Here is a 22,707-nt window from a genome sequence, read left to right as displayed (position 1 = left end):
TGCTAAACATCTATAACAAACATAAAAAATGTAAAGCAAAAGTATTGCAAGTAAGAGAAATTAACATTACTCCAGATTCTACAATTTACTTTACATACGATTTTGATGAACGATTCAAAACTACGTCTCTGAATTCACACACACTTGTAAATCATGCTCTAAACAAAGCATACAATACAAAAATTCAATTAAATAATGAAAAAAAAAGATCTTAGAGATATGTGCCAGAGTGGTGTCATCCCACAAGAATATCACAGTTTTTTATGAAAATATTATGAAGTAGCGCGCCGAATTGACATACATTTAGTGTATTAATAGTAGAGAAAAATTAAAGATTACAATAACTGTTCATGCTACAGTTCACAAAAAAAAACAGTTGTATAGTTAACAGAAGTTTTTTTTATTTAACACGACGTTTGAAAATAAAAAAGTATTGAAAAATTTTTTTGAAGAACATTTAAAATGATTTACATCCATAGTCTGATCATAGAATTACGTCTAATCACAGCAGACTTGTAAAGTACATAATTTAATGAGTGTAGTACACTCTATTACAATAACAAAAATTATTTTTCTGAACCATTGGATTAATGAAAAATCTTTGTTCGTTTATATAGGTATACCTATATTGTGAAATTTCAGTGCTACCACGACAAAACTTGATGAAAAAAAATTACTCCCGAGTTGGCTGCTTCTTCAACCCGAACCTGAGTTGACTCCTTTGTCAACCCAAATTTCGAGTTGGCTCCTTTTTCACCAAGTATCTGAGTTGGCTCTGTCTTTTACCCAACCGTCGATGTATATATATATGTACTATTGAAGCCTCGACCTTCAAAATGCTGTGCGCCCTAATACCTCGTTCACAGAGTAATAATATAAAATCACGAGTAAATTGCTGAGTTAAAAGTGCTTATGTTGTCACTCGTTTTTGTAGGGGTTAACTAATCTTCTTCTGCTTGGGTTTAATTAACTGGTAAAAAAAGACAAACTAATCAAGATAAGCAAGGCAAATTTGATAGTTTTATAACTACACGTTTTTACGTTGATGCGTGCTTAGTGCGATGACTCTGTATCACCAGATCACAGTTAAGTTTAAAAACATTGTATTCAATACGCTAAACTCATACTAGCTGAAATTTTACAGCAATATATGAAAGTTAGGAGCTGACTATATCGATATATTTATAAAAATAACTCTCATTCAATAATATTTTAGAAGCACAAAGAATAAAAAATTAGTTTTGAACCCAACATACTATGGTAAAATGAGTTTTAAATGTTAAAACTATGTAGTAGTGGTTTGGAAAGAAGAAAAAAAACAACTTGTCATTATAAAAAAATTCTCATAAGTCTTTTACGTAAAAATAATAAAAATTTAAAAAGAATCAAATTTTCTGCTGAAAGTCGAAGAATTCGCATAAGGTATTATGAAAACTATTTTAGTTTTGCATCTATCACAAGAAACAAGCTAGAACAAACCTAAAGGTCTATCTATAATATTAATATTCAAGGCCAAATTTGTCATGTGACTTTTACTACTTTAAAAGCAGATTATAGTAAAGCATGAAAGCCTAGTTAGTTGTATTTATATGACAATTAATCAGCAATAGAACAAGGAATGATCATTAGTAAAACAAATAACTTATTAAGGAAACGTATAAAAGATTTGTCCTTAATTTAAAAAAAACCAGTTACTTAAAGTTATAAGCATTTACATAAGATTACAAGCATTCCAAAGCTTTTTAATTATTAAATACTTTTTTTGCGAAAGAATAGCTACTTAAAACACCAACATAATAAACCGTTAATGGCAGAATATGGTGCGATTATCGTTTCAGACTCGGATTTACCGAAAAATACGGATATATGCGTATATAGCCTAAAGAGTTATCGAATAACCATCCAAAAGAAACATATTTAAGTCGATTGTTGCATTTTAACCAAATAACGTTTTTTAAAGGTTTTCTTTAAGAGATTTGGTGTATGGCGTACAACTATACTTTTTTCACTCTCCTGCGGTAAGTATATTCTTATTACATCTTTTGAAAGCTCTTTTAATTGTTTGCAAGAAATTTTATCGTACGTTAGTGAATGTATTTTTTATGAATTGTTTTGCAAACAGAAGTTTCAATAATAACATAATGAATATCTCTGCCTCATAAAAAATCAATAGAACGTCCGTAAGATACATTATTACTTTATAAGCAATTACTTTAGGAATACTTAATACAATATTTTAATATTAAAATTTTTTCTTTTATATTTGGATTAAAGTACTAGTTGACACAGCTAAATCAAATATTTCTGAAAAATAAATATTTCATTACTGGATAGCACATATTTTCTGAAATATTGTTCGAGTCTGGTAATTTTTTTTTGGTTTTATTTGAGCTGATCTTTTCTGGCTTTATTAAACTGCTTCTACCTCATCATTTGAGTGCTTCTCATTTTTCATAGCACTAGCCTGACCGTTAGGGTAACGGGCACAAGCTAAGTTTTCGCTCAATCTTTGATTAACCATAATAGCCAAATATACGAATTGTTTTACAAAATTTTATCTGCGAGATCTTGGAAAACGAGCGCTTACTATCACACACACACACACACACACACACATATACACAAATAGAGAGAGAGTCAAGAGATGCCCCTGATCGCTCACGCGTACGCACTGCTCTTAAAACTTGTCTTGCCAAAGCTGAAGCAGTTTACGCAACAATCTAAAATATTAACAAGTGCTATATTCAAAAAAAATTTGCTAAAACTCTTCCGTTTTTCCGTAAATCTAAAGAAGTTTTAAGTTTCTTATTAAAATTGTCAATAAGAATTGTCTTTAACAATTTATAGGCTGCAATATTAGGAAATAACATTTGCCTATGTCATTCAAAACCTTCAAGTTTCTCAAGTAGAGGAAAAATTTCGATTGACCTCAGGCGGTCACTGGCACATAGGAGCAAAAATGTACTAGCACATGCAACTATAAAATTAAAATTTTTTCAATGATGTTAAAAGTATATTTTTTTCTCAAGTTTATAAAATATTTTAAAAACACCTTTCGATTTGATCAATCTAAGTGTGTAAAAAATTGCTCACGCCAAAGAAAAATGTATTTGCATGATAGTCACAAGTGTACCTCTTAAATTAAATAATTTTAAAGATAAGTAATACGCTTCAGACTCATTTTAAAAGTGATATATAAGTAATGTTTTTCTGGTAAAACGAGATAGAATCACGTGATTCATAATTTTGGACTAAAAATATAGTAATTATTTTTAATCACACAACTCTTATTTAAAGACAAAGTATAAGGGGATTGGCAAGCAAAGCATACAGAGGTCAAGAACCTTCTACAACAAATACCAGTTATTCTAAAGAGTCATTCCAAACCACCCCCTCTACCCATCGTAGATCCTCCATCACCCTCAGCCCCCCTACCAAGGTAAAACTCTAACAGTTTTCAAGTTATTCTTATTAGGTTGAAGATTTAACGAACCTTCATCTACTCCCTTAGCCCCCTCAGCCACCCAGCCTAATTTTTATGAACCCCGTTAAACTTTCCTCTTTCCCTCTCAGCCCTACTCTAAATAAGATAAAACTCTATGAGTTTTTACCATATTTTAATTAGGTTAAAACTTTGTTTATCCCTAAAGCCTTCACCATCTCCCACCTAGTTTTTAAATTTAATAACAGTATAACTTAAAAAAAATTTTGTTTAGCAGCCTCCGCTCCCTTCAACCCCTGCTTATTTTATAACCCAATAACAGTACAACCCAACACAATTGTAAAGATCTCACTCCAGCCACCCTTTGGCCGCATCTTTGAGGTAAAATGATATCAGTTTTTATGTCATTCCTAATTGTACTACTTTTTGCACTTTCCTTTCAGGACTACTAACAGTTATAAGTTAACTCCGAAGTTCCCTTACACATTCTCACCACATTATCTTAGAAGCGCTTCGATATTTATTATAGCTTTCTTATACTTGTTCCCACCACTCTCTTGAAAATTTTTTTATATTTCAACATTGATTTTTTTCTTAAATTTCTTAAGAGTTTGTAAGTTGCATTATTTAATATGTGCAAGAACATAACATTTTTATACCCAATTAAATAGAACAAATAAACTTATAGAATATTTGAATCATTTACCTTCCTCATAGCCCTACATACCATAAAAAAATTAGAATCATATTTTCCTCTATTTAAAAATCTTTCAAATGATGTGTAATATACAATAGAAAAAAAATGTATACCGAATGATAACTTTATAATATTTAAAGTCATAATATTTTAATTATTATGTATGTATGTTCCAATTAAATGTTGTAAGCTTTTGCAAATGTAAAAGAGTTCAATTTTAATCTTCTTTAGATTAGTTGAGGTAAAAATTTGTTGACAACCAATATCTTCTATTTGCAAATTATTTTCACATTCCGTTTCAATATAGTTCATTTTTATTTTTACATCTTCATAATGTGACGTTTAATTGACCTAGCGAAAATAGATGTTTTTCTCCAGTTATTATTTTTGCTTAAACTTTGTATTTAAATAATTTTATAATTTGTTATCTTGTATAATACATAATTCATTATTTATACTTAAATTTTGTGCCACTGTAAGAACTGTTTTAATTTTTAATTTAAGTTTGAAAGAAGGTAAGCTTTCACGGTGATTGTTGAGAAATTTAGTTAGAGAATTCATATTAATATCACTATGATATTTATCAACACCATTCTAAGTAGCATGATCTATGCTGTAATATGTTCTTTCTTCTTCTTCTACATGATTTATAATTTTATTATTTAATAAATAAGTATACTTGTTATGAAAAGAAAGTATAACTTTATTTATGAAAAAGTATACTTACAAAAAAATATCAGAACAAACATTAATTGCTTCCTATTTATTTTGTTCTATATACGATTAAGTTTTTTATTCTCTAATATCTAATGGTAATTTTTAAAATGTTTTGTCAATGAAAGCAGTATTGATATTAAGTTTCAGAATAATAAATAATGACTAAAGAAATAACAATAGAATACTTCCTAGTATAATCGTGCTTCTATAACAGTTTTTTCAAACTGGAAGTATCTGTCTAAGATCTTCTCCTAAGACAGTTCACTTATTACCAAAATAAATTTATGTATAACATCAAACACGTTGTGTTACTTTAATTACTTTTAAGGCTTTTTTAAGATTATAGAAGCCTTGTCCCATATCATAAATCAACTTCACTTAATCTTTTTTATTTTTTTTGTTTAAATTTCACGAACAATATTTCTTTTTCATTGAGATTTAATAGTAAGCAATGGCTAGTCATTCCTTTTAAAAGTAATATTATTACTATACTAGTCCAAGTCAAAGATAAAATTTTTTTTTTCGAAAAACAAAGTAATTAATTAATATTTTTAAGTAAAAATGTTTTTTCTGAACTTTCTGAGCCATGAACAGAAGCAATTTTTACCTTTTTGCTTATATACAATTTTAAGTATCGTTATTCATTTTTTATTTAATTAATCAAACAATAATTTAAGCATTTAAAAACAAAAAACATTTTTTTTTTTAGAACTGTTTTCCTTTATATCAATTTTTGTTGGTGTAGGTAAGTTTAAATTTTTAAATGAATCGTTTCTTTAATAATAAAATGCCATGTATATGTTAAAGTAAACAATATTAATAACAAGCCATTAAATCTTTCACAAATTTTTTTCATGTGTTTTCTGAATTTCATCTTTTTGAATATTTCCTGAAATTAAAAACCAGAAAAAAATTGTTGTTACTGATGTGGTAACATAACAATATTGACTTCTGTAGAAATATTATGCATTTGGCTATTGTGCTCTATTTAGCTTATACCTATTGCAGTATCTTTAAACGTTAGATGTATTATTTTATCAAATGTTATAAATCCTTAAATGATGGGCCTGTGTTAACTTTATTTAGTGTCACTAAAAAAAAAAGTTTTTATGATCTTTAGATGAAACAATGCCTGATTTTTCCGTTTAGTATAAGTTAAGTATAGAGAACATTTTGGTTTTTTTCTTTTATAGAAAATGTATACAATCAATGAAGCAATAAGAATTATTTTTTAATTTTATCCCTTCAGATATTTTCTTAGATTATTAACAAGGAAAAAACTGTGCTATAAATTTACAAAAAAGTGTTTTTTAAAGTGGCACCGTATCTATTTTGACTTTTATTCTACTTCAGAGTGATTTTTGTTTTTCTCTAAACATTGAATAGCAAACTAAAAGAAATGAACTCTTCAATTTTCTAAAATTTTAGGGAGTTAGCACTTGGCACACGCAAAAGGATGAAGCCCCACTAGTCAATTTATAAATTTTTTTTTGTTATCGTCCTTTCAGTGGGGATTTCCCTACCCCCTCAGTTCAGCTCATCTTGTTATTTTTTACCACCCCCTTAGTTTTCCTAATGACAAGGAAAATTTTTTTTTATTTTTATGAGAAATAAATCCAAAAAACTAAGATTCAGCTTTTCTTTTTCTTAAATAAACCACCCCTTAGTATTCCTCATATTTTTTCCCCCTTCAGCCCTTCCTCAAAATAAGGCTAAATTTTTTTGTTTAAATTGTAAAATCAACTCAATAAAACTTTTAAATACACCACTGACTGCCCTTTACATCTTCTTAACTCCCTCTTACGCTTGCTGGCCCCTCCTTATTCTCTTTCCATGCTTTCTATGGCCCCCCTTAGTCGCCCTTTGCTGCCTTTCACTTTGTTTGTACGCATGCTTACTCCCCTCATTCTTTTTTCGAGCTCTCAACGGCCCACCCTGTAAGCCCCCTCACGAAGAGTCAAAATTTCACTGATTTTTACATTGATTTATTCAATACAACCTTTCTAAATGGTTTATCATAATATCAATTAAATCAGGTAATTAATTACCTTTTTTTTCCATATAACCTATGAAGAAAATACCCAGATTCGTGAATGTTTTTTTTTCAATATACTTACTTGGCATTTTATGATTTTATATTATGGTAATTAATAAAAATAGTAAGGATCATATCCAGACAGTCTTTTTATAAAACAGTGAGAATTGGCTATGTGTGGAGAATCAAATCATAATATACTATATCAATTTAGAGTGCTACATGAAATGATATTGCAACATAAAAAAGGTAGCAGTTCGTTTGCATTTAGCAAATATAAAATAATAAAATCTTTTAGAACCTTTTAAAAATTAGCACACAAAACATATTTATAATATATTATTTGTTCTTTGTATTCTTTCATACATCAAAATAGTAATAATTATAATAATAGTTATAATAGAAATCATTATAATAATAATAATAATAATGATAACAATAAATTTATCAAAATTAAATAAAGTATGGATACAATTTACATCGATGGCTCAGTAAAAAAAAGGCCACCTTAGATAATTAGTGAGAAAAGAGCCAAATTAAAAATTAGGATAAACAAGCAGTCAACTTGCATTTGGCTTAAAAAAAAGCAAACTTATGTTAAGGTTGAAAAAATAGCTAACTTGAGAGAAATTTTTTTTTATCAAGTTTTGTCGTGTGCCATTGTACGAAATAAAAATATTTTTATTAAGTTCCTGGTGGTAGATAGAAAAAACATCTTTCTGTGTTTGTGTTTGAAAGAAATTTAGAAAATAATCGTGTTTGAAAGAAACTGTCTTCTTGAAAATTAATGATAGAGAAATACGTTATTAGTCCGTAGTCAATTGATTATTAGTTTTTTTTAATTTAGAAGTTCTACTTTTCTTTAAGTTAACTTAGTCATTTAAAACGTTTATAAATTGTACTAACATAGAAAGAATGTAACTTACTAACGTTTTTTGGTTAACGTTTGTTAATTTTTGTGGTCACACTGAGGTAAATAAAGGTTTTCCTATGCATTGCATGGTGTCCGTATAGTGCAGACATCATTTTCTTTATCACATCTTACACATGCATTATTCCTAATGTATTTGGGTTGAAGAAACAAACTAGAGACTGTATTTTTTGTAAGTATTGTATTTTTTTTATTTATTTAAGAAATTTTAATTTCAAATCAATATTTGGTAATTTCTGTTATGAATAATTAAATATTAGAGGGATCGTATTTATTAAACGACGCGGTTTTCCTTTTTTGCAGGGAAGACTACATTTTTGAATCATACTTTGTGTACAGAGTTTTTTTTATAATAAGTCTGAGAATTAAAGAGACTGTTATTTTCATAAAACCGATACTTTTCGTTTGTAAAAAATAATTATGAGAAAAAAAAACTGACTAGCTTAACAGTAACCCCCCATTAAAATAGTATTTAGCAGGCTTAAATATATTATAAAAATTTTTCTGGGTCTATACTAATTAAATAGTCGACGAAACCTTACCTGGTCTCAAGACTATATAGCCACGAAATCAGTTTTTTATAATTTCCTAGTTTTGGTTTAAAAACATTAATTGGTTTACGTTATTTCAGGATAACATTTTGTGGCATAACTATGAAGAACTATGTTGAAGCAAACATTTCTTATAAGTCTCATACAACAGTCAAATACACAATGAAAATGCTGTCAAGTAGCTCTGAAACTATTATTTTTATGTTTCTTGGAGTTGCCACAGTTAACAATAAACATGACTGGAATACAAGATTCATCATTGTTACAATTTTCTTATGTTCACTTTATAGAATTCTTGGTAAGTATGTTAAGACAATTATTAATCTTGCTTATTTAAAAGTATATCTTAAAAAGAACAAGTAGTTATTATTGTAAAAAAGTACTTAAGTTTTAAGATTCTTTCTGGAGCATTCTACAAACAAATTGAGGTTTATTACTGGGTGAGCCGAAATAGTATCAAACAGTAATATTAATTATGACAGTACCGTTTGTCTTGGTAGTTTGAAGATTAAATGAGGAACGTATTCTTTTAAGAGCTATTATAATTTTTGCTAATGTATCATATGTGTAGCTGTTATTTAACGAATGACTTAGTAAAATATAGGGCCTACACCACTGAACACAAAAACCTCACTATAACGTTTTCAAGTGTCACTCAGTCATCTTTGTGATTGAGATTGAAGTCCTATGTATGCATTAAATAACGTTAATAACGAATTTAAGTTATATGTGGATCCACTACTTTTTACCTACAATGCTCACGTTTTTGAACAAAAAATCATACAAAAAAAAGTAGTCACCATAAATCACTAATAATATTTGCGAACCACTGAGGGATTAAGTTGAGAAAGAAGCACTCAATGCCATCTCTTTTATCACACGGACTAATTGCGGACTTTTTCAGGTAGTTTCAAAATTTATAGGATCAGAGGTAGCACGTCTAAGACGCCTAGAAATAGAAAGCCATTAACACTCACTGACAGCTATAACCATATTTATAGACATTCTGCTGGTCAAGAAAATACTTTGTACCCAACCAATACGCACTCAACTGTGTGTGTGGTTTTAGATGAGCGTTTCTACTTTCCACATCCATCTGTTCGTAGTTATGTTAGAGCAGCTCAAAACTTTAAGTCAAATGTACTTGGAACTAGCATTGTCTCTATCAAGTGATAAAAGGAAGAACTTATTTCTGAAATTTTGTCATAAATAACGACTTCTACACACAAAGATTCATTCCCTTTACAAACATGGTGTACGTTCGGCCTTCACTCGCGTGGTGGTGTGACATCACTCGCTTAGCCGAGTGAACTTCAAGCGTTCATCGAAAATTTGGGAGAAGGAACTACGTTCACTGGGATTTTCTAGTGAACGCACTCGTAGAGCCGAGTGAACTTCGAGTGTTCATCTAGAATTAGGAGAAATGAATTGCGTTCACTAAGATTTCTAGTGAACGCACTCGTAGAGCCAAGTGACAGCCTAACCTTCACTAAAATCATCGATGTTTGTATTATTATAGCTCACTCATGACTACATTGTTGTGTAGCTATAGCGATCAAGGAAGATTAGAATTTGTAGCTAGGAAGTAAAATTTTATGTCCTTTCTTATGATGACAGTAACTATCATACTATTTTGATAGTTGGGATAAGATAAAGAGAATTCGAGTGTAACAATTAAGTCATAAAATTTCAATTTTTTTCAAGTCCTTGGTCTGAGAGTCCTGCAAAATATCACAGTGACCAAATACATGTATTCCATGGGAGTGATCACAACAGCTACATCCAGTGCGGCTAAAATTTTGTGCAGGCAAGATACCTACAACTGGCTAATACGGTGATTAGTGAGGTTGTGGATAGTCCCACAAACCAATGTTGACAGCTCTTAAATCCTTTTGTGCACTTTTGTCTGGGTACTACAAGTTAATTGAGCACTTAAAAACTTTTTGTCAACTTACCTGCACAAAATTTTAGCCACACTGGCTGTAGTAGTTGTAATCACTCCCATCGAGTACCTGTATTTGGTCACTGTGATATTTTGCTCTTAGGCCAAGGACTTGAAAAAAATTTTAAATGTCATGACTTTTTACACTCAAGTTCTCTTTACCTTGTAATAGCAATAATGCAGTTAGTCAAACAAAGTTTTAAAAATTTTTATAAATATACTTTTTTTACTGCTGACCCAAAATTGTATTTTTAGAATAAGCTTGTAAGATTTGATACAAATGTTGGGTTACATTACTTATTTCTTTTGCACATTACGCTAATTTATAAGTATTATTAAATAGAGCTTATTGTTCTCAAATAATAAATGTATTTGTATTAAGCTGATCCAATCTTTAATAAACTACTTATTATTTAGTACCATGATTATTTCATTCATTCACATTTTACCCAATAATATTGTATTAGTACTTCTCTATTAGTAGAATAGTAAGAATTATTATAAATACGAGATAAAACTTTTTTATAACTAGTATATTATTAAGTAGCTGTTAACCTCAAAATATTTATACCATGCAAGTTCAACATTCTTACTTATATACCCATATAAATACACACATACCAATATCTAATTAGGTACCACTCAGCTCTACGAGTGCGTTCACTGGAAATCTTAGTGAACGCAATTCATTTCTCCTAATTCTAGATGAACGCTCGAAGTTCACTCGGCTCTACGAGTGCGTTCACTAGAAAATCCCAGTGAACGTAGTTCCTTCCCCCGAATTTTCGATGAACGCTCGAAGTTCACTCGGCTAAGCGAGTGATGTCACGCCACCACGCGAGTGAAGGCCGAACGTACACCATGTTTGTAAAGGGAAAGAATCTTTGTGTGTATGTACGGAAAGCTCAGTCACGTGACTCATCAGATTATCTATGTAGGCACTGTGTGAAAGCATCATGGGTATCTTGAAATTAGCTCAAAAATTTGCAAGACCATTAATTTATTCTGGTTACTATTGGGGTTAAGCTAAACAAATAATAAGTAGCAACTTGGTTGTAACTTTAAAATCAATCAACTATTTAAATTATTCTTTCAAGTACTATTCGTGGTCAATACTTTAACTGTTGCTTTACATGTTTGTTTTGTACTATTACAAGTTTGACAACAAAGTTAAACAACATATAAGACAGCAAAGTAAGAAGAAAAGTACATGTACTCATGGTTAAAGTGCTTACTGCAACAAATACCATAAGACTTTGTAAGAAACTGTAGATTCTTTATAATAAAGGCTACAAAAATTAGTAAAAAAAATCTACTACTTATATTTAAAAAATTTATTAAGCAAAAGTCTTATTTTAAAAACTTATACATGAGGATTGAAGGAAAACTTTTAACTCAGTCAGTTTCACAATTACAATGAATTGAGATACTGAAGTATCCCTTTGAGCCATGTCTTAATTTTGTAGACTACTACATTTACAAAATGTCAAATTTTAGCAAATCATTATTACAATGTTGAGATATGGAAGAATACTATTCCTTGTTATGGGCAAGTTGAAAGTTAAAGATGATATTAAGGTTGATGACAAATAGTTGAGATCTTTTTCTAGTGAGGACGCACGTCTACCATTGCTAGGTAGGCATCAATCAAGAACAATTAATTTGTGGTCTCTCAACCTTGCATTGATTCTAAAAGAAAACAATATTTTAAAAATAAATAATAGTGTAGTGTAGCAGGGAATGGAGTCTTAGTTTTTAGTTTGTCTATGTTTTTATATACGCAGCAATATAATAAAGGTAGAAAAATACAGTTAGACTTTGAAGAAAAAGCAAACCTGGCTTAGTTAAAATTAGTTCACATGCCTTTTCTTTAAAGTCAAACGTTGTGTAAAAAATGTGAAGGATGATTGAGTTAGGCGACATAAAATTTGTTTTGTGTACTGTGTGGAGAATACTTATTATTCATGTTCAAGAGTTAACAGTAAAATATAACTCTTGAAACAGGGAACATAACTCTTTGGCTGTCTGTCAGAGTAAATTCAATTATACGCGCCTGTTTCATGTTACATTGAAATTTGAAGGCTGCGATACGTTACATTTTTTTCTGTAGCCATGTCAGTTTTCTGATAAGTGGAAGACAATTCTTGTAACTTTGACATCTGCTTTATGTAAATGGTTCCATACTAATTAGTACCTTATTAGCTATAGAATGAATTTATTGAAGCAGTGGCAGGGAAGCAGATCAAGCAAAGCCGCAGATACAGTCAATAGAACGATATTCTAGGCCTTCTTTAATGAAGGCTTAAAAATGTTTTAACTTTCACATCAGTTAATTGGAGACTACCAATGGTTAGTTAGTAACTTTTTCTGTATATTGACTTTACCGCAGGATTCTTAAATAAAACATTCATCTACTAGTATAAAAACCTAAATAAATACATTTCTCACTTTTTATATATAAACAAGTATGATTTTACCAAATAGGAAGACTAAAAGTATTTCTTAGAGTTCCACAAGGCAGTGTCCTTCGTTAATACAAGTTATTAAAGCATTAAACTAATGATCTGCTAAAGCTAAAAAACTGCTAGTATTAGATCCTTTCAGATGATCTGAACATTTATCTCCTTAGTCGCATTTATTACATCATGCAGTCTCAAGTTAATGTACAAAGAAACTGATGGACGTAATAGTTATACTCTTGTATGTAGCTTTAGAGCACAGCCACAAAAATAGATGTAAGCTGGCTTAATCTTTTAAACTTGATAAAGATGAGCTCGAGATAAAGATGTATTAAAAATGCGAGTGAGCTACTATGAGATGAAGTACAATCATAAAAAAAACATTATTGTTTTATTATCAAAAGTGCTCTTACACGGTTTTCACAAAAAATAAAAACCATTAAAAAAATTGTAAGGCTGGCTAGACCGTGTGAATTTCGTGACTCACAATATATCAATATTAAGGACGGCCACTTTTGGTCTAGTTGCTTATTCTGTTTTAGAGCTTTAATGCTTGCTTGGTTCTTTGCATATTGTTGGAATCACTTATTCAAAATCAATGTAGGCATTCGTGGTGCAAAAAATTTGCTATGTACGGAAATAAGTTTCGATATGTCATGAGCAAGTATGACCAACTAATAAAAAACTTGGGAACTATCGTATGATGTTCGTCAAAACGATGTTGCTCTCTGTTATCTGGCTTGTACACTCACTTCTAGTGGTACAAAATATCGATTTCAAAAAAAATGTTTCCAGCCGTATACTTGTATTAGCTCAAAAAAATGTTGCTATTTGACTCTATTAATTCATGGGCTATGACTAACTTTCACAAAAACTGTTGTAATATACGGGCACTTCCAAGCTAAGCGGATCATGCAGCGTGTGCAGCACCTTTTATGCATTTAAAGCGTTCTTTTCAACTCGTTTACAACGGATAAAAAATTGTTAAAAGGAAAAGGTAGACATGAATCGATAAATTTCGACCTGATCTTTTAGATAGTTCAGTCAGTTCTTACGTAAAAGTCACTTACCTTGCTTGAAATGATTTACAAGCTTAGGCAGTTTTTTCTCAAAATGCGTATTTTTAATTTTTTTTTAATAGCGTTAGTCAAAAGCTTAAGTCTTTAAATAAAAACATGCAAATTTTGAAGTTGGGACCTATAAAGCTCCAGAAATAACATGCACTTGAAGATAGCAGGGTGTAGTCTAGTGCTGATATGCATGTATATCGTTGAGTGCCAGGTGGAATTCTGTTTTACAACTCCTAGCCAAGTAGCTAAGGAAATAAACAATAATGTACGAATTGACAGATTTTAATGTGCTTTTTTTATACACAGGAAATTTTTAATTAAAAGAATTTGTTTTAAGACAATTTAATTACAAGTTCTGAAAGCGTACTACCTAAAATATTAAATTTTTTTTCCACTTCAAGGACTTAAAAGGAAGTATGTTTTTTTTATACTTTTAAAATATACGTAAGTATTGTTAAGTCTCGTCCGTTAGAGTAAAAATTAATAACAAGAATCCTCTGTATCGTATACCAAAAAATTTAAATGTCAATGGTAAAAAGTATGAAAGTCGCAGCATGAAGAGGCAGCGAGAAAAGGTAAGCAAGATCCGTTGATTTAGCAGATGTTCTATCTGCCTTGTTTACAACTTTTCACGCTGTGTCTATTATTTTTATAAAAAATCTATAATGTTAATCGTTAATAAAAAACTTTATGAGCTAAGACATATGAGATAACCTCAAATTTAATGTATATCTTCACTAAAAACTATCGTTCCATTGTATAAAACCTGTAAATACAACTCATAAGGAGTCAAAAGAATTTGTCGCATTAGTGTCGTCTCATTTATATTTTACCACCAAAGCAACAAAGTCCTGGAGCTTCATTTCTTAGTACAACAAACAAGATTACAAAAATATTTAATCGATTTAAAAAGCTAGAAGACTTAAGTTATCAATATTAAGGTTATAATGAAGAGCTGATGTCTCACTTAACAAATTCTTTGTTCATCAACTTTCACACTGCTGTTTTAATCTTAATAAATATCCTACGTCAGCTTCTTGACGCCTAAAACTGTATACATTTAAAACATTTAACGTTTTTCTTTTTATTCACCCTCTTGCTACTATAGGCATTTTAAAATTTATTTTGAGCCCTGTTTTTGCCAACTTTGTTCGATCGTAAAATATTTGTTGAAGAGGTAATTTGATGTTTCTAGCTAGTTGTACTGCCTCGATACCTCAGGGTAGTCTTCTTTGGCCTGCTGTTATGATATGAGTGCATATGAGGGAAAGACCACAATACTCTGCAATGTTGGAGCTCGTTGTAGTGCTATTCTCCAACGTTTGCTGGTGTTTCACTTGAGACATTGGTAGCCAAATCACATTTTTTTTCTGCAGAGCTCAGTCGTTTTGGTGGTCTAAATTGGTGACATTGGTACGTAAGGCCTGCCTGTTGAGGTCTGACTTGTTTGCTCAAGTTTATTTCTCCTTTATAGTTTCACTATTTAATTCGCCTAGCACAGACTTCAGAGCAGATTGGTGATTTTTGATTAAATACTTACAGTTGAAAGGGTAATGAGGGGTAGTTTGTGTTTGAGGTTATCAGCCTCGTGACAAACAACTCCACTTGAGACGTCTAGAAGTAAATGACTGGCTTGATTGAATAGTGGCTGGCTTGATGTAGTTTTTTAGTGGACAGTATGTATGTTGAAAAGTCTTACACTAAAAAAACCGATGAAATTATTAATTAATTAGAGAACGTTACAGCTTCTGATGGCCTTGAAAAAGGCTTGTGGTGATGCATCTAATCATTTTTTATAAAAATCCTAAATAATAAAGAGCTGGCTTGGCATACAAAGATCGTGCTAATGAAAGGTAAGGCACTGACAGAAGAATATCTTGTTTTGAGATCGTTTCCATCATAACTAACCTGTAACCACTGCTCAAAGAAGGGGGCATGAGGAACATCTTCCCTATCTATTTGCTACGGGGTTGAACCATTAAGGAAGAGATTGATAAAAGTTTTTCCTATGTGGCTGTCCGAACTTATCAGGATTATTTTTCCTGGCTTGCTGTTGTAGCATATAGTATTTGGCGTTCAGAACGCATATTTTTTCTTGGCAACTCATAATCTTAGTGCTTTAGTGCTGAATTTGACATAAGTCGCCTGTTCATTAAAAAAGAAGTGTTATCGGTAGCTAGGATATTCACCTGCGTGACTTACAATTCTGTATTTAAGTACTGCTGGTGAATAACAATTATAATGGACAATTTGTGCAAACCCTTGCATTTTTGCGAAACAACTCCAAAACACTGAATATAATGTAAGATTCTAAAGTTGTTACTTTTATTTTTTTTTTATTTTTTACTATAGTTGCACTGCTGTAGAGATGTACAATTCTAGATTCTAGTATATAGTTCAAAGATTTTGCAGCTAAATTTTGAATATTTCTGTTGTTAAGAAAATAAGTACTTTCATGATTTAATACAATGTTACTTCACTATTAAGAAATAGTACTTACATCTGTGGCTGCAATGTATGATAACTTTATTTTGTGTAATTGTTCTTATTGATTAAGAAACTTATTTATAACTAAAATGCAACAGTGCTTTATTAACAATGTTGTCAGAATCTTTTTCCAAACAATAGGTGATAGCAGTAAATTTTCACTTTCACTGTTAGTCCTAGAACTCAGAAAGAAAAAAAGAGAGAGATCAGTGGAGTGAATTTTTAGACTTAAATTTTTTTTCTTATTTCTGAAAGAAAAATTAAAAACTCATTCCATCAGTCTTAAGCTCTCAATCTCTTACATACTAGCTGAGCACAATATTAGTTTTACCATGAGCTGTCCATAGAGGACGGTTACCTCTGACTTAACTTTTAGTGTGATATGACTTACATTTAATTACTATATTTATTAACTGTTAGTCAGTAAATTGATTTTTCTTTATATGAATATTATATAAAATAACTATTTTTTTGTATAATGAAATGTTTTTTTCTTAACATTAAAGGAATGTTTGTTAGCAAAAGCTTTTCTATTAATTCATGCATATTTAATGAGATTTAATTAATTTGTTTGTTAAAAAAAAATTATGTCAATAATTGTTAGTACAAATTTTTTTTTTTTAACTATTTAAATTAGTTTTTTAAGCAAGTTTTTCTAACAGTTGAAACGTCCAAACTTCTGAAAAGAGGAAGGAACCCGTAGATTTATTCTACAAACACAAAAATTTTATTTTTGTTTATCAAGAACCAGCCATTAGCCCAAAGGTCTTATTTGCTTTTACTTACAGTATACATTTATTTTTAATCGCTGAGTGGTGTAAGTGTATCGTATGCCAAGCTGACGTTGACCTACTGTTAATATTCATAGCTTATGAAATGAAGTAGTAAGGTATTTTGTTCGGTTCCTTATCTCACGTTCTTGAGTAGGTGTTTGTTATTTATTATCTATTCGTTTTTGCTGGGTATTTAGTTATATTATCAAAGCTAAAATGATGTGCTTGTTCATTAGAATATTAAGTCGTAAGATGTTGAAATTAAGGAAATAAATTTTATTTTACAACCAAGTTATGTCTTCTTTGATAATTCAATAAAACAAGTAAAGCTAAAAATAATCGATGCTCACAAATTGTATAAACTATAAAGTATTTAGCTCGCATTTACAGTGTTTTGACAATTTATGGATTTTCTCAACTTAACTTATATAATCATTGTTTAGTTGCTGCTTTAACATATGTAGATGCAAGATTTTACAAGGTTGGCTGTAACGATGATTCTAATCTTACATAAAAGTACTCCGGGTGATAATTATAACTAAGCTGCTGCTTTGAAAGTTTGAATCCACGTCAACACTTCTTTCTATTTTTGTTTCTCTTTGATTTAAGTTTTAGGCTAGCTTACAGTGGCCCCGTTTGGTCGAGTTTTTCTCACACACCTAAGTCACTGAACTAAGTTTTACATTCACTTGAAATGAACGCTTTTAACACCCAGCTTTATCACCGAATTAATTGTTATATTCGCTTAAAAGACGCAACATAACTCACTTTTCTAGACTTATAGTTACTTTAGAGCACCCCATCAAAAAGAAAAATTTAATATTGGTTGGTGAAAGCTATTGTTACACTTTTGCATTTTGGAAGTATACGTCAGGTGCTAGATCCAAACGACCAATCAGAGCTTAACCTAATTACTCTCAATTGATGATCTCTCTGATTTTATGTAAAACACAAGTTTTTGTCATAATTGTGAACGCTGTTTCAATAGATACATAAAGTAAAGAATGCTCAAATTGTTGATTATTCCTATTCTTGGATGTAGTACTGCAAATTTCTATTGTAAGGTAAGTGGTTTACAAGATTGTTTGGAGGGTGGGCACGTAGTTCAAATTTTTCGACGGAAGTTTGTCTTAAAAAAACTAAGCTATACCTTACGTGATTGCAAAATTATGTATACAGATCGATGTTTACAAATCACTGAGTAATTTTACAATAGAAGTATGTGTTTTAAAATAATAAGTATTAGGTACTAGCAGCCATCCGACTTTCACCCAAGACTAACTAAATGGAACAACGTAGTGTGATGACACGTAATGTAAAACAATTTTAGCTGAAAATGTAACATCTATTCTTGATACTCCTTGAGACAGAGAACTTCTAATCAAAAAAATTTTTGTTTGAAAGCCAGACAGTTTATTCGGTCAAATAATGAGATATAAGAATTGAAAGAATATATTATGCTGAAAAGTACTGTGCGTTTCTTAGGCTATAAAATAATTCTTGGCCCTAAAGAACAATTTATTTGTACTTTTTTTAATAATTTACTTAACAAAAGGGGCTATTTGTAAAAACTGTTAGGATTTTAAACTAACACAAAAAATAAAATAAAAAAGTTGTTTTCTCTAATTTCACAACTCTATTACCTAAGCAAGAAAGTCTTGGAACTTAGTTTCTTTATTTTTTACCACCATAATTGATACAAATATTTTTTATTCAGCCTACTTAAGAATCTGGAAAATTTTAGTAATTACTGTCAGAATTATAACGAAAAGCTGATCTCCTAATACATGGATTCTTTATTAACAATACATTCTTAACATTTCTTACATGTAAAAGATAAAGGTAGTGAAATTTTTTTCATACTTTAATAGAATTTTATTCTTTGTGTGAAATCTTTTTATTCATAGAAGATTTTACTTCTATCTAAACCACACTAACTATATTATCTTATACCTAAACATTGCAGCTTTAAATGCCTTTGTTACACAATCACCATATGTCTGTTTCAGTTTTTTTAGGAACAGGTTCAGCTAAATCATTAAAAGAATTTTTGAACTAAAACTTTTCAAGTCGGGCCGTGGACAGCGGCACAAAGGGAAATACGGTACGAAAAAATGCAGCCACCTACCCTGCGGCCCAAGTCCTCTTCCTAATCTCCTCTCTTATGCACTTCCTCCCGCTCAATCTCTCTCTTTCGCAGCGCACACCACTCTACTGTCTATACCATTCTATCTCTCTTTTTCTCGCATGTACGCCACTTGCTCCTATTCCCTCACCCTGGTACAATACTTTTATACATACATATATATATATATAAGAGCGTGTGGTGGCTCGGTCGGCTAGGTCATGGATTAGCACACGGGAGACCGTGGTTCGATTCCCGGCCATAGTGCGACTTTTGGGCAAGTACCTCTGTGTATTTTCACAAGTGCTTTTTCACCACGCAATGCTCCTTGAGGAAGATTTTAGGCGACCTCCTCGCAGCAAAATTGCCTAATTTCCCCCTACCCCCCTCCCAGTAATGGGAGGCCTCCCATTCCTCATCCCTTCCTTCTCCCAAGTGCTAAGTGCCCATAGCAGTGCCCTTCTTAAAGGAGCCGGACGTATAGAGCACTATAATATAAAAAAAAAAGTATATATATATATATACACACACTACTCTACTACTAAATACTAAGCCAATGTGCCTGCTCAAGCTGAGGTACGGAGGGAAGAGAAAAGAAAAAAACAACAGCTGTTCCTATACAAGAAGCAAAATATACGGATGTATTTTAAATACATAGATACGTGTTGCACCTCCCTGTCATTACATGTATATTTTTATATATACATGTACGTGAAAAAACGTGCATCAAGTTTTAAATATATATACTACTACAACCATACCTTTGAAAACGAGAAAAAACGCTGTATCTCGAAACGGAACCAAAATTTGGCTGAAATACAATTTTTACGGGTCTCCTAAAGAAAAACTACATAATCGAGGTGCACAAATATAGAGGGGTGGGACTATGCCTAAATTTAACCTTAATTATTTCCTTTTTCGACTGTATCTTGAAATAAACGAGTAAAAAAAATTGTCTTTTGTATGCCGTAGTTGCAAAATTAATATGGACATTAACGAAATCTTTAGAACATATCTGTCGCAACATAACCTATCAAAATCTGAAAAACAGTTATACCTCGAAAGGGGAGCCAGATAGGCTAAAAATAATTCCTTGTATCGAAAATAATTATTCACAGGTAAAAATAAATAATACACCGATTCATGGAAGGAATCATAATAATTCTAAAAATATTAATTCATACCTCCAAGGCAAAGCTACATTCTACATATCCTAGCAGTGAGTTAATTTATTTTCTGTTCTTTAACATGTATTATAAAAATAATTTTCACGTGACCAAAACCTATATTCTTATTATTAATTTTGAAATTAGTAGAAATAAATTATAAGTACAAATAAATTTAAATATAAAATTATATATAATTATAAAAAATAAATTTAATATAAAATTGCAACTTTACAATGGAAAACAGCTACATGTCTATTGTTTTTCTTAATGTCAATGAAATAAGTGAATTATTTTACTCTTTTAATATCCGAAACTACAAAAAATTTTTCGGATACAACGATACCAATAAGAATTGATTAACATTTTTGATATAATATCAATTGCACAAATAAAACATTTTTTGAAAAGGAATTTTTATCTTAAGCTACTGGACAAAAGCGCTTTTTTAAAGGCACTATAGTAAATGTTTTTTTAAATTCTGCATTAAAAGACCAACAATTAATACATATATTAATATCCGTATCACAGCAAACATAAAAGTACTTAGAATGCGTTATAGAAATAAAACTTTTACGACTTTAATATCGGATTCTTAAAGATCTATTGAGATTGAATATAATCTAATTTTTCTAGTTTCTGTTACACCAAGTTTTATAACATTTGCGTTGGAAGTCTCACTTCTTCCGGGGGTCTCGAGGTCCACACCTGGTTTTTTTTGGAAGTTTTTCTGTAAAAACGGTAGTTTTTTTTTATTACTATTTGTAATCATTTTTTTCTTCAAACAGATTTTTTTGTACTTTTTATTCTTAATTTATTAAGCGTATTAATAATTAAATTTTAAAAAATCTCATAATAATCGATATAAAAATTGAAAAAAAGTAAGAAGTAGTTTAAAATAACCAATATAAATAATAAGGGTTTAACTTTTTATAAATTTAAGTTTTTCTTAATTAGTGTACTTTTAAATTTTATAGAAAATTTCCAAATGCTTCTGGAAGTTAGACGCGTTTCCACTGGATTTTATGGATTTGCTACAAATATCTAGGTGCCTTTTTCCCTCGTAATAGTAAAGGGTTCCTTTGCTTATTTGTAGCAGTAAGCATTTTCAAGTAGCAGGAACTGTCTCAAAATGCACTAACTTATTGCAATATTAATAATTTTTTTTTAATGAAGATAAAGCTTTTACAAAAAATGTTTCAGTGTAAGAAAAATTTGAAAACAAGCTGTACACGTAGCTATTATCTTCGGAAAGTTAAATTCACCGACATAATTACCAACCCAGTGGTGCTCAGAAAGCTTCCTAAGAAAACTAAAATATCTGTCAATCTATCACTTAATCACTCATAACTTACTCTTGCCAGTCTCACAAAAATAGTGGTCAGTTAAAAAATTTTAGTAAACATCTATTTTTATAGGGTCAGCAAGAGATGACTAAAAATCTTTGGGTCAGGTTTGTAAGGTAGAACTAACAACGCAAATGTGCGATGGTACCCAAAGTATTATATTGAATAATATTGATACATATAGTATTAATTTTCTAGACTGCAACTAGTTGTAGAGCTCTTTCCTAATGTCTCCTCATGCTACACCAAAGATGTTAGTGATTCTAAATGCCCTCTTTATTTTTTTATAAATACGTATCAAACATTAATATATTTTTTTGACACCTGTTAAGTTTTCGTTATATACTTTTTAACTATGTGCATCAGTGTTAAAAAAGATTGAGGACAATTATGTAAGCTCGTTCTCTTTTAAAAATCATACAGTGCATTAATAAGACCTGGTCCTCAATTATTTTGTTTTATTATCGTTGCATACTGAGGTAAGTTTTAAAAATATTGACATTAACAATATCTTATGGTCAAAGAACGAAAATGTATTGTAATGAGTTAAATTTGTTTTATCAAATTAACATAAATCATTTCATACTTTAAAAAAAAAGAGAATAATAAAATTTCTTTAAAAAGTAACCATAAGAAAGAAGTGCTAAAAAATGATGTATAAATATTTTTACTGTCAGTTGACATTGGCCATTAATGTAAATTGTTTAATGATATTTGTCTCATTAAGCTACCCGAAATTCATCACAAAAAGATTTTAATGAGTGTTACAAAAGCCAAAACATGTCTAGTATTGACAGCGTCTCGATTTGAAGCGTTCGAGCTTCGTTCTGTTGCATACGCTCTCCTAGAGCTCATCTCTCCCTGACTTTCTGCAGCTTCTACCTGTTCCTGCAGTCAGTTTACTTTAATAGTTATTATTATGTACTACACTATGTGGCACAGGTACTGTATATTTTTTTATTAAAA

General features: G+C 30.4%; 1 protein-coding gene across 1 annotated transcript in view; it reads left to right on the top strand.

Annotated features, from left to right (window-relative positions):
- Nhe2 (Na[+]/H[+] hydrogen exchanger 2) overlaps positions 1-22,707 on the top strand; it is a 1,770,486-nt gene that overhangs the window by 441,233 nt on the left and 1,306,546 nt on the right. Inside the window, exon 5 of the mRNA XM_089593690.1 lies at positions 8,454-8,671. Coding sequence (XP_089449816.1) covers positions 8,454-8,671 — 218 coding nt within the window. The remainder of the gene's footprint in view (positions 1-8,453; positions 8,672-22,707) is intronic.

The sequence above is a fragment of the Copidosoma floridanum genome, unplaced genomic scaffold (genome assembly GCF_036245765.1).
Source record: "Copidosoma floridanum isolate Cflo_tuat_1 unplaced genomic scaffold, Cflo_Japanese_pri ptg000020l, whole genome shotgun sequence".
NCBI lineage: Eukaryota > Metazoa > Arthropoda > Insecta > Hymenoptera > Encyrtidae > Copidosoma > Copidosoma floridanum.
The sequence above is the reverse complement of the archived record's forward strand: the minus strand, read 5'-3'. Positions and strand labels throughout refer to the sequence as shown.